Below are 15,873 nucleotides of genomic sequence, written 5' to 3'. Positions count from 1 at the left end.
AATCTTTCTTTTAACTTACCAGACTTATGTGCTTATTGTAAGAAGCGTACATGTGAGATGCCATCATCTCCACTGTAGTTAGTTTCTGTGGCTGAAGTAAGGAATTCAATCTGTCTACAATACTAATATCCAGCTCACAAAATACTGGACTTAACTTTATTTGTAACTCTGCTTTCTGTGGTACAGAACTGAGCCTCCCTTGACTACCCTAAGAAGAAAGAGAAAAAGCAGTAAAATCTTGAATAACAACACAGTGAAACAAATTATAATAACTGAGAGTTAAAGACTCTCTGTTTTACAAGTTAGATAGCTTTCTGTTCAAACAAACGAAATTAGACAAAGGTTATTATACAGAAACTTGGTCTTTTAAATCTGCTACCTTACCTGAGGTCCTCTATTATCTGAATGCTTATAATGCAGCTGAAGGCATGGCACAGCATGAGAATCATTTCTTTCTTCAGAATGAAATGTCAGCAGCTTTAGAAAAAAAAAAAAGTATTAATAAATAAGGAGGAAAGAGTTGACACAGGAAAAGGTACTTATGACATTTTACCTAGAAGTAGGTAACCTCACATTCAAGTCAGTGAACAGAGCCCCAGCCCAACTGCTTACTCAGTGCACTTACTCAGCTACTTTATTGGATGTCTGACCAATAAAAGAGCTGGAAGAATAATAATCATGCAAAGAAACCTTTGCATTGCTCAACTCCACTGGTTAGTTTTTAGAAAATATTTACTCCAATTCCCAAACTGTGTTAGGCAGATTTAAAAGAAGTAAACTAGTGAAGTTTGGCTACCTGTTGCTATTCCTGTCAGGTATGACAACAGCCATGTTCGCTATTTGAGCTCAGAATTAAAATATAAGTTGTATCTTAAAACCATAACATGTTTTAAATAGTAAAAAAATTAAGACAAATTTAAATTACAACCATTTTAAAATCTAGCATTGTCAGTTATACAATTAATATTTCTTTTCCATGACATTCTCTCTATTTTTACATACCTCTGTATAGTGAGGCTGCTTGGAATGAGAGTCAGTAGAAAAAAGGCATTCCAGGAACTCCATATCACCAATGGATAAATCAGTACTAAAACTTCGAGAGGCAGTCCTTTGTCTTTGTTCATAAGACACTTTGATGCCAGTACCTATAAACCTAATTATTAAAACCATGAATTATGAAAAGTAGCATAAAACAATATCAAAGTCAATAACAATAACAAAGTCAAGACTTAAATATGCAAAATAGGATCACTACAATCCTTTTAAAATCATTAGAAGAACCATAATTTCTTCAAAAATATGAAAATATCTAATTATAACAGATTTCGCAAAAAAGACAATGGAGCTCACTTATGTTACACTTTCAGCAATGGTCAGCATAGAGAAATTTGTAAAGAACATTTTAGACATCTAACCTGAGGTGCAAGTCACATAAATCTAATATCCTTGGACAATGCAAAAGTTAAATGTCTCAGAAAGTCTAAATTACAGGCATGAGATAAAAAAGGCATGTACTCCCTTCATACACTGTACTGGGATGGTAAAAACTTCTGCAAAACAGGACTGTTGACTGACTTTAGGATTTTGTTCACATTTATATTTAATCCCTATTTTGCACTAAGTAAACTCCTAAGCTCCTTCAAGCAGAAACAGTGGAATAAAAAGAGTCTTGTAAAACACAGCTATTTCTAAAGAAATAATAAACTTAATAATTCTTGACTCTCAACTTCTGTGGTAGAAACTGTATCTAGTTTAATTCATCTATTAAAAAGCTAGGTGATTTTAATGTTTATAATATTTTCTCTTTTTTATAAATTTAAAAAAAAAAGTCTTGGACAACAGATGTCAAAATTCAAGACTATTTTGAAATTAATAAAGAAGTCTAATGCAATTCAAATATTAAGTGACACAATTCCTATGGAAATAAACTTACTTAATTCAAATTTACTTTAAATATATTTTTGTTAATTATATTTATTAATAAGCAAAGTTATACCTAAGGTGATCATGAGAACAAGCTTCTGCAAATACTTCTCGGAAGGACAGAAAATCTTCTGTTGAAAACTTAATTGGCTCAATCTTTTCTATTCGGGCAAAGAAATCCCGAGCCATTGGTGTCAATGGGTTAAGGTTCAGTGAACTTTCAGGTGGGGGTAAAGGGTCAATATGAAGTACAGACACTGAGAAAGTTCCAACTGCCAGTCTAAAAAGCAGCTCAGGTCTGGATTCATCCACAGAAACAGATCTGGATGGAATAGCTGAAATACAAAATTAAGTTCACGTAATTTTTCAGCAATAACACATTTATAAAATCATCTTACTTTTGATTTTCATTTCTTTTTACCAAGTTACCATTTTCAGAATTATCTATCTATCTATCTGTTGTTACTTACATGTCCTTCTTAAGGAAGTCTGGTGAACCATGTTGGCTGCTAGCGAAGAACCTCTTGGAGGCTGTAATTCCTGTTTGTTGCGATCAAGAAAATCACCCCAAGTTGGTTGAAGCTAGAACAAAAGTACATATGACCTTAAATTTGCAAAGAGTTTGTTAGACATTAGATCAAACATAAATAATAAGGTAAAGAAACAAAAAAACCCCAACATGTATAATCAATGTCATGCCATTTCATGGAGTATTAGTGCTCAACTTCATTTCAATGCAGATTTGCTTCACTTTGGGATATGGTTTTTAATTCTATGATCTTCTACACCCACATATTTTTAAAGGTGAAGTTGCACTCTCCATGTGCTTTTTACAGAGAGATGGGAGAATATATGCTCAACTATTCGCCATGGCTTTCATTAAACAAAGCACTAAGCATATAACAGATTTAGCAAAGATGGTGATAACAACTTCAGTTTTTATATTGTTTCAGGAATAACATAATATAACAATTTTGTACTTTTTATTGTCACAGCCTGTGTACCTATATTAAAAGAAAACCCAGATGGCAAACATGCAGCTATTAAAAAGAAAATAAACCACAAAGTGTCCCACATAAGCTTCAAGGCATTTGAAAACACGTTTCCTAGCTTAGTGGCCAAATAAATGAGAACCATTCCATTTCAATTTCCATAGTAGAAAAGGAAATACTATCAGCTCTAAACGTTTGCAATTGTTCTAGAATTTTTCAATAGTTCTCGATATTGTAAAGAATGCAACAGTTATGCAACAGTGTCAGACAATACTGTTAATTTCAAAGAGGTTTTAAATATAGTTAATACTATACCACTGTAGTGCTGAGTGGAGATCCTGCTGGTGTAGTTGTGTATGTACTGGTTAAAGACAAATCCAGATCCATGGTTGGAGGGTCTCCAAGAGGTGGAAGGGAGGAAAGGCTGTGAGACATGTCCATTTCAGCCATTGAGAAGAAAACTTCTTCTTCTAATAAGAACCACAGATAGTAAAGAGTTATTTTCTAATTTAAAAAAATCACTTTACTTTTAACAGAAATGTATTCGTAAGTTTACAAATCTAACTGCTAGTAAATACATTATTTACAGAAGTTCCAAGGTTTCGTGATGCTGAGACTAGAAGTGTCTATGAAGAGAGATTTAAATAAAAATAAAAGCCAAAAGGAAAAAACCTTAATGAGTACTAAAACAGTTAAATGTCTTATTTTCATATTCAAGGTGGTATATTTTATAGGAACTCATACACTCTCCTTATGACAAATCAAAGTTCATACTTCCCCATTAAAAATAACTAGCAAAAAAACACTGAAATAAAAATATCAGGGAAATACAACTATTAGATGTAATTTCTATTCTAGATGTAATTTCCTCAACCATACATTTGAAAAGATGTTACACTGCATCTGTATTTGCTGTGCTACACATTAATATAAACTGAACAATTTTAATGAAATACTGAATCAAGTCTAGTCTGATACCTAAAGTAGTTAATTTTTTATTCAACTTTACAATTAATAGGATTACAATTATTTTACGTCCAAGTCATTTTAATACATAAGTTGGTAAGATTGAAAGATGAACAGTCAACTTAAACAATCTTAACAACAGATTATTTGCTATGTTGCATCGTCTTTTATACTTGCCACGACTAGAAGGTGTTCTGGCACTCTCTGTCTCATAGAAACTTTGTTCAGATGATGCTCCCGCAGATAAAGACTCTTTTCTTAAATAACGTTTCAACTCCATCTGAATCCGGTACTCGTCCTCCTGTTGCATTGGTCGGTTCTTTCTATCTTTATTTGACAATTCTATCCTGTTTAGACCCTCTGCATTCAAAAAAAAAAAAAAAAGGACAGAAAGCCCGCTGTAATTTCCTTAACAGTATCCCTAAGAAAATTCAAAAATTTAATCTCAAAATTAACCATTGCTGTATATATATATATATGCATCTGTAGATATACACATATAAACAAACACATGTCTATTGTACATCAGATGTGTATTATGTGAATTTTGTTGGTGTGAAGATTTTACCTGTTCAGAACAGACTACTCTCTCCCCAGCATTCATTAACTTCAAGTCTGAAGAAAATATTTTAAGCTCTTATATGCAAGTCACATATAATATAAGCATACATTTTTCAGTCAGCTTTAGGGACTAAGGTCAAAATCTCTTAAAGGTTTTACTATTAAGGAATTTTTAAAATTTCAGGTTCAGGAAATCTTTTTGAAACTATTAACTACCTACCCTAATAAGTGTTGTTACATGAGGTAGATGGGGAACAAACTAAAACACCCTCGTCCTTCCAATGCAGTAGATGAAACACTGCTGCTAATTCTTCACCAATATGGACAAACAGACTCAGTTACTGTCTGCTCTATGTTTTCTGTGCCTGTCACTAAAGCATAGCACAGGGAAGCTAAGCTCCTCTCATGAAACAGCACGACAAGAACCACAGTTGGTTTGGTCTCCTGATTTTCTCCACCTAGAATTTTCTCACCTCTTGTCCTATTACATAATACTTGTCAAGCCTTATTTGTTATTTTTTTCATTACTAGCATGTACAATTTGCAACTGAAATCAATAAATTGATCATAGGCCTAATATAGTGCAGTTACAAAACATTTTGCTAACATCAGATAAACATTCATAATAATTTACCACAAATTTTTTTTCCACTAAGGAAATTAATTTATCTCACAAAGTTCACTTTCTGCTCAATACAATACATATTTAAATTTTACAGAATGTTCACTTGCCTGGTCCAGCAATAGCTGCTACCATGTCCAAGAGAAGATGCACCTGTCTTGGTGACAGAAATAGATGTACAGAGTCTATTTGTCCATCTATATCCAACTAAAACAGAAAAAGAAAGAAGACTTTCAAGAACACTGAAGGAATTTTTCTTTACAAGTCTTGAATCAACTATGTTGATAACAGATTTTTGGCGCTTTTGATGTAAATACAGCCATTCCAGCAGTATCTTCATTTTCTGCACAACACCTAGAAATTTAATTGTATATGACTTCCAACCTGTAGCTTGGCAGGATAAATGTAAATGTGTCACTACTATGTTAAAATAAATATACCATCTCAGAATAGAAAACCTCAAGAATTTCATTAATCTGCTAATGTTTTTTTCTTTTAATAATTCCAGAAATAATCAACTATATAAAGTTAGTTATTATATACTAATTATAAAATATTGACACTAGAAGCTTCTGAAATAGACCTTAAAACTGTAATGGTTCTCTTCAGGACTCCTCTTCATTATACAAATGAATAAATTCACATACTTTCTTCATGACAAGTGGGATGTTTATAGAAGTCTAACTGTTTTGAGATGGTATGCAACAGAGCAAGCCACTTAGCTTTACAAAGCAAACCAAGCTAAAACCATCTGAAAAGACTTGCACGGATTTATTTTTCAATTCAAGAATCCTGTACTCCCAGACATTGGTCCATTCATGATTATTACTCATTGTATTGGGTGTGGCAAGGTATTGGCAGTGAGGTTTTGCTGCGGGGCCAAGAGGTCAGGTCTGCCTAGAGCTGGTTCCAGTCAGCCCTGTAATGGATGCACCTCAGGACACAGCTGAGCCTACCAGCAAAGCTAGTGGTGACTCCTCGAAAAGATATTTAAGGAAGGGCAAAATGCTGCATGGGCAGTGAGGAAAAAAACCAGCAAGAGAAACAATCCTACAAACACCAAGGTCAGGGAAGAAAGACGGGAAGCAGGTGCTTCAGCTGCCAGAGCCTCTGGAAGAGATCACAGAAATCCACACTGCAGCTCATGGAAGATCCCACTCTGCAGCAGACAGATGTGCCCTGGAGGAAGCCTGTGGTGAACCCACGCTGGAGCAGGTTCCTGGAGGTGCTCAGCCCATGGAGAGGAGCCCATACAGAAACAAGTTCTCACATCAGGAACCATCGTTCATGGAAGCAAGTTTATCCTGGACTGTAGCCCATGGATAGGACCCACACTGAAGAAGTTTGTGAAGGATTGCAACACGAGGGACCCATACTGCAGTAGGAAAAAAGAGCGAGGAGGAAGGAGCAGCAGAGAGGAACTGTTATGAACTGACTGCAACCCCTCAATTCCCCATGGTCCCTGCACTGCTCAAGGCGGTGAGGAGGTAGGAGCTGGGAATAATGAAGCAAAGTTGAGCCTGGGTAGAAAAACAGGATGAGGGAAAGCTAGTTTAGTTTGCTTCTCAGCATTCAACTCCAGTCTACTTAGCAATAGTCAATTAATTTCCCCCCAGTTGAGTCTGTTGTGCCTATGGCAGTAACTGCTAAATGTCTTTATCTCAATCTATGAGCTTTTTCACCACATTCTCTCCCCCCGTCCAGTTGAGAAGTGTCAGTGAGAACAAGTGGATAGGTGTATGACAGCCAGCCAAGGTCAAGCCACCACACTCATTGTGGGGAAGGTGGGGGGAGGGGGAGAGGGGAAACAACCATGCAACTGAATGCAGTTATATAAAAATATACTTTTGCTCATAAAGACCTTAAGGGAATATTTACCCAAGTGGAGAAAAGAAATGATCATACTGTTTCCTATGTTTTTTCATCCTTTGGAAAGTTGTAAGAAAATAACACTACTGAAATGTGTGTACTTGACATGAAGTTACAAAATGTACTTTGTATTTTACATGCTTGAAACGTCTATTGTAACATAATTCAGCTTCCAGAGTAAAAAAAAAAAAAAAAAAAAAAAAGAGTTGAAGTTAGACTAAGCAATATACTGTATCTATGTTCTTTGCAATCTGCATGAACTCTGCCTGATAAATCAAAAATCAGTTCCTTCTTCAATTTTGTCATGTCATATTACACCCATTCACTAGTTCAGATATTACTCTTATTTAATCTAATAGTATTTTACCTGTACTTGAGGTCAACTTGCAGAGATCTCTGCTCCGCCTTGAACATTTCGTATAAAACAAACGTTACTCTCAACTCTGCCCTTGACATTTTTCTGCCAGCTATATTAAAATACATCTAATGATTTTAAAGTGGAAAATCCTCAGCAACATCTGGATATCAATTAATTTAAGGGTGTTAATTGTTTTAACTATTCATGCTTTTGAAATAGCCAGCATTTTTCTACTTCACACCAAACAAAATGATATTTAACTTTTCAAGGTCTCTTCTTAACTGAATTAACAAGAAAAGTTAAACATTGACTAGAAATTGCTGGACATAAAAAAACTTTTCTACTCCAGTAGAAACTTTATGCTTTCTATGAAATATAGTATGGTATACAAGACAGGTCAATAGCCAGTTTTAAATTTGGAGACAAGAGGAATATATTTACACAACTTTACTGATATACTCACACTTTTTTAGGAAAATAGGGCTTTATTTTCAACTGCTTTGCTTCCTGCATATTTATGTAAAAATAAATACTATATTTATATAAATATAAATGTGTAGTATTTCATTATGGCATTATTATTTGATTTACTATAGATTTTAATATAAAAATCCACTAATAGAAATGTTCATGTTAGGTTTATAATGCTCCAATTCTGAAATTATTTAACCTAATTAATCATTTACAGTTTACTTGTAATTGTTGAAGTGAATTATACCCTTTTAAAATCAAAGTGATTTTAATCAACCACCAGTTACACATTCCACACAGTTGTAGGCAAATCGGTCATAGTGCTACAAGAAAAAAGGACAAATGAACAGTAGCGGGAGTTTCATGAAAACAAAACAATTTTCTCAGAAGTAACTCAAATATATAAATTCATAGAATGGAATCAGAGAATCATTAAGGTTGGAATAGACCTTCAAGATCATCAAGACCAACCTTCAACTGAATACCACCCTGCTCACTAAACCATATCGAAGTGCCACATCTACTTGTTTTGTTGAACACTTAAATTCAGTCTCTAACATACAGAAATTCCCCTTTAATGGATTTCAGTTTGAATATAAAGAATATACAAGAAAACTAAGTGCATTCTGTTCCCTTGAGAATCTTACCAATTTCTACTACCAATGTAGTAGAAAAAAAAAATTCTACAGAACTATTAATTTAGTTAAAGACCAGGAAAGCATGACTAACCTTAGCTCCAGGAAGTACTTCATTTTGCTTTAATGTTAGGCTCAACTCCATTCTACCAATCAGCTTACAGATCTGTACAGGGTCAGAAGGAGTAATTTCTGGCAAGTTTCTTGTTAATTGGGGATGTGGCTCATAAATGATTTTTGGATTCCAGCTAGGTGAAAGCTTTGGTTCAGTTGCCTTAAAATATTACAGAGAAAAGAATAAGAATGTACCTCATTTCTTAACAAAAAAACAAACCAAAAAAAAAACCCCAACAAAACAGAAGCATTTCAAATAAGAATATCACACAATCATTTTACAACAACTATAAATATGACAATGGCACTGAAAATATGTATCGATAACTGTGAAAAAAACAAAGCATGTAAAATGTGAAGCCTTAGGCCTTTGTAAAAAAGAGGAGCAAGTTTCCACAGAACAGTGAATTGTACGGTACTTTTTCAAGTTGCAACAACATTCCAGCACAATATGTCCTAAACTTTACTCAATCCTAATGACTCCATTTCCTTCCCCCTCCTCAAAATCAACAGCAATTGATTATAAAACTTATCAAACACAGATTCAAGTAAAAGTTCAATTCTTGTATCCTTTAGAATTAACCTAATATATTAGTGTAACAATATATTCTTTCATCAATTTACACCCTCATATAATATATTTAATTTTACCAGCTGTGTAGCTGAGCACACTGGGGAGGACTTTGCTGATGCAGGAAACTCATCCCAGAAGAAAGAGACACCTGAGAGCTGCAGTAACTTGTGAGCAAAAGCTGTGGGCTGATGTACATTAATACCAGAGCACTCATCTGCAGTTTCATCACAGTACATAGTTCTGGGAGACAAAAGAAAGGAAATAAAGATGGTGGGTGCCTACAAATTGTTACTTCTATTGGGCTCCTTAACCTTTAAGTTTGTACATGATCTCTCTCTTCATACTATTTACAGTGCCACTCACTGTCACGAAAGGAAAATCCACCACTCACTGGGAGTGTGTGAAGACCTTGAAAATTTTCTATGGAACACCACAGGAAAACTGAGACATGCTTCCACTGCAAACATACCTCAGTGTATTATCTTAGTCCCTACATCTAATCTGGCCACAAGGTGAAGGAGTACACACAATGCTTCTAAACTTATCTTTCCATTAGGACACACACAATTCTTGCTTCAGAATCTGAACTTCTTAAAACTCTGCTATCTAATGCTTTTCTGTTGTCTAATAGCACTACTTGAAAGTAACATTCTGTCAAAATGAAAGTTGAAGATTGAGAGAATATGCTCGTATCTTGTAAAATCTCTATGATGTTGAATTTCTTAGACAGTATAAACAGTCAGCTCTTTGAAGATGCAAGACTACACATGATAGTATTTGCAGAGTAAAAATATACATACTTTTCCATAAGTAAAATCTATCAAACATCAAAACAACATGTTATTTAACAGTTTATTTCAGTATAGTTTTTAAATTACAGCAAAGAAGGTTTGGTCTGGAAATGGATTTCCATTAGAAAAATAATCACAAGCTGATTATTAATCTCTCCTGAACTGAGTATAACAACCTAAAGCTTACAAATGTTTAAAACCAAATATACTTTGTTAGCAACTCTCAGTAAGCATCAGTTTTATTTGGTACTTTGCGAAAGAGTATGATTACACTCTCCTGTAGGTTAAAAAATATCTACTTTAAGAAGGTATAGAATATTCTAAGTTCCAAATAATTACAGAAGTCACATGGGCTCTTTTGAAAGTTCACAAAGGACCTAAACTCTTTATGTTTGTTTTTAGTTTTTTCCCAGGAGCGTACCTTTCTTTCAGAAAAGATCTGAAGTGTCTTATTCAAAAGGGTTGGTGCCTTTTCTAAACTGAAGAGATGGTCTGATTTGCCACCAATATAAGACTGTTGAACATCTGAGAAATTATACTCATTAACTGTAGAAGTTGATGAAAGCTTTTATTTGGGAAAATAACCCAGAACTCTTCTAATTTGATGGTTAAATATCCTTAGTGTAAAGATGTTAAGTGGAAACTGAGTGGAGAAAATGCTCACTGGCATTATAGAAGAGGTACTCAGGAGCTAGTGTCTAACTGTATACTAAAAACACGTGTGCATGAATGAAACATATTCTACAAGAAATGGCCAAAAGTGCCTTAGGGAAAAAAAATCCAAAGATTAAAGAAAAAAATATTTACCTTTCAATTCTGACTTCAAGTGCAGTTCCACTTTTAGAGTTCTCTGGCACATGTTCTATTCGCAAAACAGTATCTAAAAAGGTAACTTTCACTCTTCTTAGAACTTAAAAGAGAAAACAAAAAAATACAATGTAGGCAATTAAGTCAAGTTACTGAACAAATACTTCTGTAGTTAACCCTACTAAATGGTCTTTCATTTTGTTTAAGTTCTCAGCATTTATTTCAGTATAAAGAATCAACTGAGTTTAACAATGTAATAACACAGGAAGAGACAATGCTAACTCCTAATACATGTCCAATATGTACATCCATAGCATACAACTGGTCTTTAAGGCTTGGATACTTGAGCAAGTGACAGCCCAAACCAAGTTGTTCTGTAGCTCAGTGTGGATGATCCTCAAAGAAAGCATCTGCTTCATTGTGCACCATGGCTGAACTCCTAAACCTTGGGCAGCACCAAACTGCTCGGACTGTATAATTCCATTTCTAGACTGGACACTTCCCTTAGCTCACACTTTTCAGCACTAAATTCTCCACCAGATAATGTGGTCATAAGGTCTTAGTTTCTTCCATTTAAAACAAAACCACCTTCAACAAAAAACAGGATTTCTGAAGTCCTTCTATCAACACAGTGTGATTACAGTGGCATGATATATAATAACAGGTTAGTTTTGCATAAAACAGCTGAAAAAACATTCTCCATTTCCCCCTCCACAGCATCACTACTAACAATCTAAGTTTGTGTGATGAATTAAACTGGTATCTCCAAAACTAAGGCATCTCACCAATCACTCAGGAGCAGATTCAGCTGGATTTATTCTGGTGAAAACAAACACCAACTTGCCCTGAAACAGGGCTCATTCTGTCCACTGAACAAAGTATACAATATTTTAGTAAGTAAATAGGGTATTTTTTCCCTGCTTCAAAAACAAAATCAATTGTCCTCCCTTCCTCTTTAAATTTTACAGGTAATGCTAACAAATGAAAATTTGTCAGATAAGTTATGGCAATTGAGTTGCCATTTTGTAAAACCAAGACATAACATAAACCAACTTAATCTCAGATGTTAATTCAAATTTCAGTAATTAATTCATACCTGTTTCAATAGTTTCTGCAAATTTCTCAAGTCCTTCAAAAGGCTGGGACCCTTCTCCTTGTTCATCTGTCAGTTTTTGGCTAAGACACTCTTTTGCAAGCTGCATACTACTGGTCATAAAACTTGACCAATACATAGGCTCAGAACCAGATGCTGTGGAGTAAAAGAAGTCTTAATAAATTTGACTGTGAACATCATGAAACTATAAAGACAAAAGAAATATATTTGGCACACCCGGGAAAGAATTTCAAGAGCTTAGTGAGAGGCCATACTTAAGAACAAATTTAGTTACAACCTCTCTTTATAGACTTTACTACTTAAAAATTTTTTTAATCTACTTAGATTGCATTGGTAGGATTCCGGTATTTGAAAACTCAATATAAATAAGATGAAATCAAGTAATCAACAACATAACCAATCTTCAGCACTGGTTTAAGTGAATAATTTCTGGAGTTTTTTTACTATATTGGTATGCTTTTGCGGGCAAAATTGGCAAAATTATTAAGTCCTATTTTTAAGAATTATTTCAAGGTTTCTTATTCCATCTGGAACATATCCTACATGGAGAAAGACTAAACGAGGTTTAAGATGTTATCTTAGCATATTAGGAAATGTTTTAAACAACTAACATAGACCTGACATAGTAAATAGAACATAATAAAATCAGAAAGCATGGCAAGTATTAACCTGAACAAGTTTTCATCAGCCAGATTAATTTAATTGACAGTTCATTCCTACCAGTTAATACCAAGCCTATTGTGAGCAAATACTATAAAACTAGATTAGGAAAGTTAATAAAATTCAACTAAAACACTCTAGTACAGGCAGAAAAAAGTAAAACTAGCACAAATACAAACATGTTAAATGGGCAAAACATTTCAGTCCAGCATTCAGGTCTGGAAACATCCATGTGGCTATAGATGTGTGATAAAACCAGCTCTGTGGGGGGTTTTCTACACTGTTTATTCTATTATAAAGCACTGTGCATTGAAGAGAACTAAATGGATGCAAGTGAATAAATTAAAAGTTTCTCTCTAATGCCATCATTCTTTTAAAGCAGTAATCCTTCATCAGAAAGTAAGATAGCTCAAAACTTAATTCCAGTTAAACACTAAGGATGAAATTCAGAGCATATACATGCAAATAAGTTACTTAAGGTAACCTGCAACAGATGAAAAATAGGTTTAATGCAGGCTTTTCTCTTCTTCATGATACATTTAAAGAAATATTTTATTCCATCTCCTCCACACTATAAAAAGGAAAACAAACTAAAATCCTTCAGATAACCAAACAACAGTTTTCACATACTAAGTGTTCCACACATGCTATAACAACACATCTTAGCAGAATTTATGGAGGTTTGGTGACAAGTGAAAATTTATCACCATATCAGTTAGATTTGTCTGGATACAGACAAGTTAGAAGAACTCAGCCAATCCTCTCAGCATTAGATTACAGAAAGATAAGTATTTAGAGTACTTAAAAGTCATTAATTAAGACTGTGATAGCAATTAAATTGCATTAGTTGTTCTCCAAATACACAAGAAGATGCATCTTTTACCCTAAAGTAGCCAAAGAAATCCAGAACCTCTCTGTAACCCCTCTTCATGGTCTTATACTATGGTATTATCCTACTGCCAGCTACCAATGCTGATTAACAGCATTTGGCATAAGACACCCAAAATTGGTAGTTAATTAAAACTCCTTTCCACACAGTATTACTTTCATTTCAATAGGTCTGAAACAGCTTGGAAGAGATACAACAGTAGGAGCATTTTAACATTTTAAGTTATTTATCAGAACAACAACTAATTGAGTTGACAACCAATGGATGAGCACCTGATGGTTTCTTATTTTTATTACATTCTCTAACATTAATGTATGTAAACTAAATGGCATTTTAAATAAGGCAGGGACTGACTAAAGCGAGGGTAGCCTTTTGACTCTGAAAAACTGTAAAGAATCTCCTTTTCTAAAATGAAAAAAATAAGCCTACCAAGTCTTGGTCTCGGCCTGAAGACCATCTCTAATCCTTTTACTTCTAATGCACAGTTATCCTGTAGCAACGACCCCCAAGGAACAGATAAAGAAATTGATTGGATAAATCCATCTGTGACTTCCAGAGGTGCATCTGCAGACTCCAAGATCTCATTAAGACACTAAAAGAGAACAAAACAAAACAAAACAAAACAAAAAAAGTTTTTTTAAAATCATCTCCATAATGCATCTAACTAATAAAACACTTTGAGACCACTAGAAAATGAATTATACTCAGAAAGACAAAAATAGTCACTTTCAAGTATCTCAATTCCATTACAATTTGTTTCACATTAATTACCTAGCTTTCAGCATAACACAGATTGTGGTAACTGCATAATCTGTATTTTTGCACTATACAAAAAAAATGTCTGCTAACTTCCTCTTATAAATACTACAGTACTAACAAAAGTAAATCTATTCTTTCTTCGGCAGTACTTGAAAAAAACTGAAAACAGGCTGACAGTAGAAGTAGAAAAAGTACCTAAACTCCTAATGACAGGAGTATTTCATAGCATGTATCTTCAGTGTAATGTTCATTTTCAATTTCTCTGTGACACTGGATCAGTGGAACCAAACAATCACCTCTTGCTGTGTAACATACCTGTCATTTCTAAATCGTATCTTTATATAAAATGCTACAATCAAGTTGCCTTTGGTATTGTACCAGTTCTGTAGTAGTAACTTCAGATTTTTAAGTCTTCCACTATACTCAAAACAACTCCCTTGTTGCATTATATAGGTTTCATTACATCCATACAGACCAAACAGATTCTTTGCATTTACGTTAAAAAAACCTGAATCCCTGTTCGTACCCTGCTTCAAAAATGTAGTTAAAACTGAAGTTATGGAACACGAACTACCTAGGCTGCTTTAACGAAACAAAAAACAATCTAAATCACATACCAAATTCGGTGAGTGCAACTTTCCAATATAAACAAGACCCTACTAAAGACTGTGGTTGTAATAATAGGACATAATCTTCAATTGGCAAGAAAAAGTGGGGTTTTGACCTTCCTGTGTTGAACAAGGCCGCTGATTTTACCTGAGAAAATGCATAAATTCAACATCAAAACTTTTGGAAGGATTTAAAAGTTGTTTTCCATTTTAATCATATTTAAAATGTTCCAATTATATAGAAAAATTTAAAAATAAACAAAATAAGTTTTACGGAAATTACGCTTTTCATTCTTATGTCTCCAGGTGCAAGTTTCCCATCATGTTAACTTGTTGCTCTGCTTATGCTTAATAACTTTGCTTTTGGAATCTTGTTTGCCTTGCATGTTCAGCTTTTCTAGTTTCTGTTCCAAAGTCCACTTAAACAGCAGGAAAAGACACCAACTTTAAAGAAACAGAACCTGAACAGTCCTACCACAAAATTATTTAGGAATCAAATAATCAGTTAAGATTCAGTGACATAAAAATTATATTTTGAACTCAAATATAAAAGTTGAAATATAATTGAACTTAAACATAAGAATTACACATGTGGTAACAGCATGAGATAAGTAAAAACAAAATTTGAAATGAAAACTGTATTTTAAAATATCACAGGTTCATTTAAATCACTCGAACCTTTATAAAGTACTTTGCTATAGCAGGAAGTAAGCTAGCTATCATATTTTGAATAAATCTGACTGAGATGTGATTTTACTACCAATATAGATGGTGATAAAAATAAGGGTATTTCAGTGCATTGCTTATTATTTTAAAATAGCAATTTACTATCTAAAAGCAAAAAAAAAAAATTGAAGCATTCCTGAGCTAAATTGCTTCATAAGTAGGCCAGTTGTTCATAGAAAGCAGCAATTAGAGCATTTCAAGTGAAATTTTAAAACTGAAGCACAGCCTTCATGTCAGGACTTGTTTCCACATAACTGACCAGAAGTCTCCAGCTAGAAATCACAGTAACACTAGTAGAAAAAGTGCTATTTGATGTTATATTAAAATTCAACCACAAACATTATGTATTACATTTTGATTTTTCTAAACAGTCCAGGTCCCAAAAGGCAAAGGCATTACATTATTAGCCCCCAATATTCCTACCTATCTTTACA

At 33.9% G+C, this 15,873-nt stretch overlaps 1 protein-coding gene across 2 annotated transcripts in view; it reads right to left on the bottom strand.

Annotated features, from left to right (window-relative positions):
- The window catches only part of ATG2B (autophagy related 2B), a 44,905-nt gene that overhangs the window by 26,889 nt on the left and 2,143 nt on the right, over nucleotides 1–15,873 (bottom strand). For both annotated transcript variants that reach the window (XM_050335309.1, XM_050335308.1), the window contains exons 2-14: nucleotides 13,776–13,938; nucleotides 11,780–11,932; nucleotides 10,684–10,786; nucleotides 9,163–9,325; nucleotides 8,492–8,671; nucleotides 5,175–5,271; nucleotides 4,059–4,241; nucleotides 3,231–3,385; nucleotides 2,394–2,505; nucleotides 1,997–2,258; nucleotides 1,003–1,153; nucleotides 385–477; nucleotides 20–208 (exon numbers count right to left, since the gene is read on the bottom strand). In XM_050335309.1, coding sequence (XP_050191266.1) covers nucleotides 20–208; nucleotides 385–477; nucleotides 1,003–1,153; nucleotides 1,997–2,258; nucleotides 2,394–2,505; nucleotides 3,231–3,385; nucleotides 4,059–4,241; nucleotides 5,175–5,271; nucleotides 8,492–8,671; nucleotides 9,163–9,325; nucleotides 10,684–10,786; nucleotides 11,780–11,932; nucleotides 13,776–13,938 — 2,004 coding nt within the window. The remainder of the gene's footprint in view (nucleotides 1–19; nucleotides 209–384; nucleotides 478–1,002; nucleotides 1,154–1,996; nucleotides 2,259–2,393; nucleotides 2,506–3,230; nucleotides 3,386–4,058; nucleotides 4,242–5,174; nucleotides 5,272–8,491; nucleotides 8,672–9,162; nucleotides 9,326–10,683; nucleotides 10,787–11,779; nucleotides 11,933–13,775; nucleotides 13,939–15,873) is intronic.

The sequence above is a fragment of the Myiozetetes cayanensis genome, unplaced genomic scaffold (genome assembly GCF_022539395.1).
Source record: "Myiozetetes cayanensis isolate MyiCay16 unplaced genomic scaffold, myiCay2020 scf6-25, whole genome shotgun sequence".
In the NCBI taxonomy this organism is placed as follows: Eukaryota; Metazoa; Chordata; class Aves; order Passeriformes; family Tyrannidae; genus Myiozetetes; species Myiozetetes cayanensis.
Note: the sequence above shows the minus strand (reverse complement) of the source record. Positions and strands in the feature narration are given on the sequence as shown.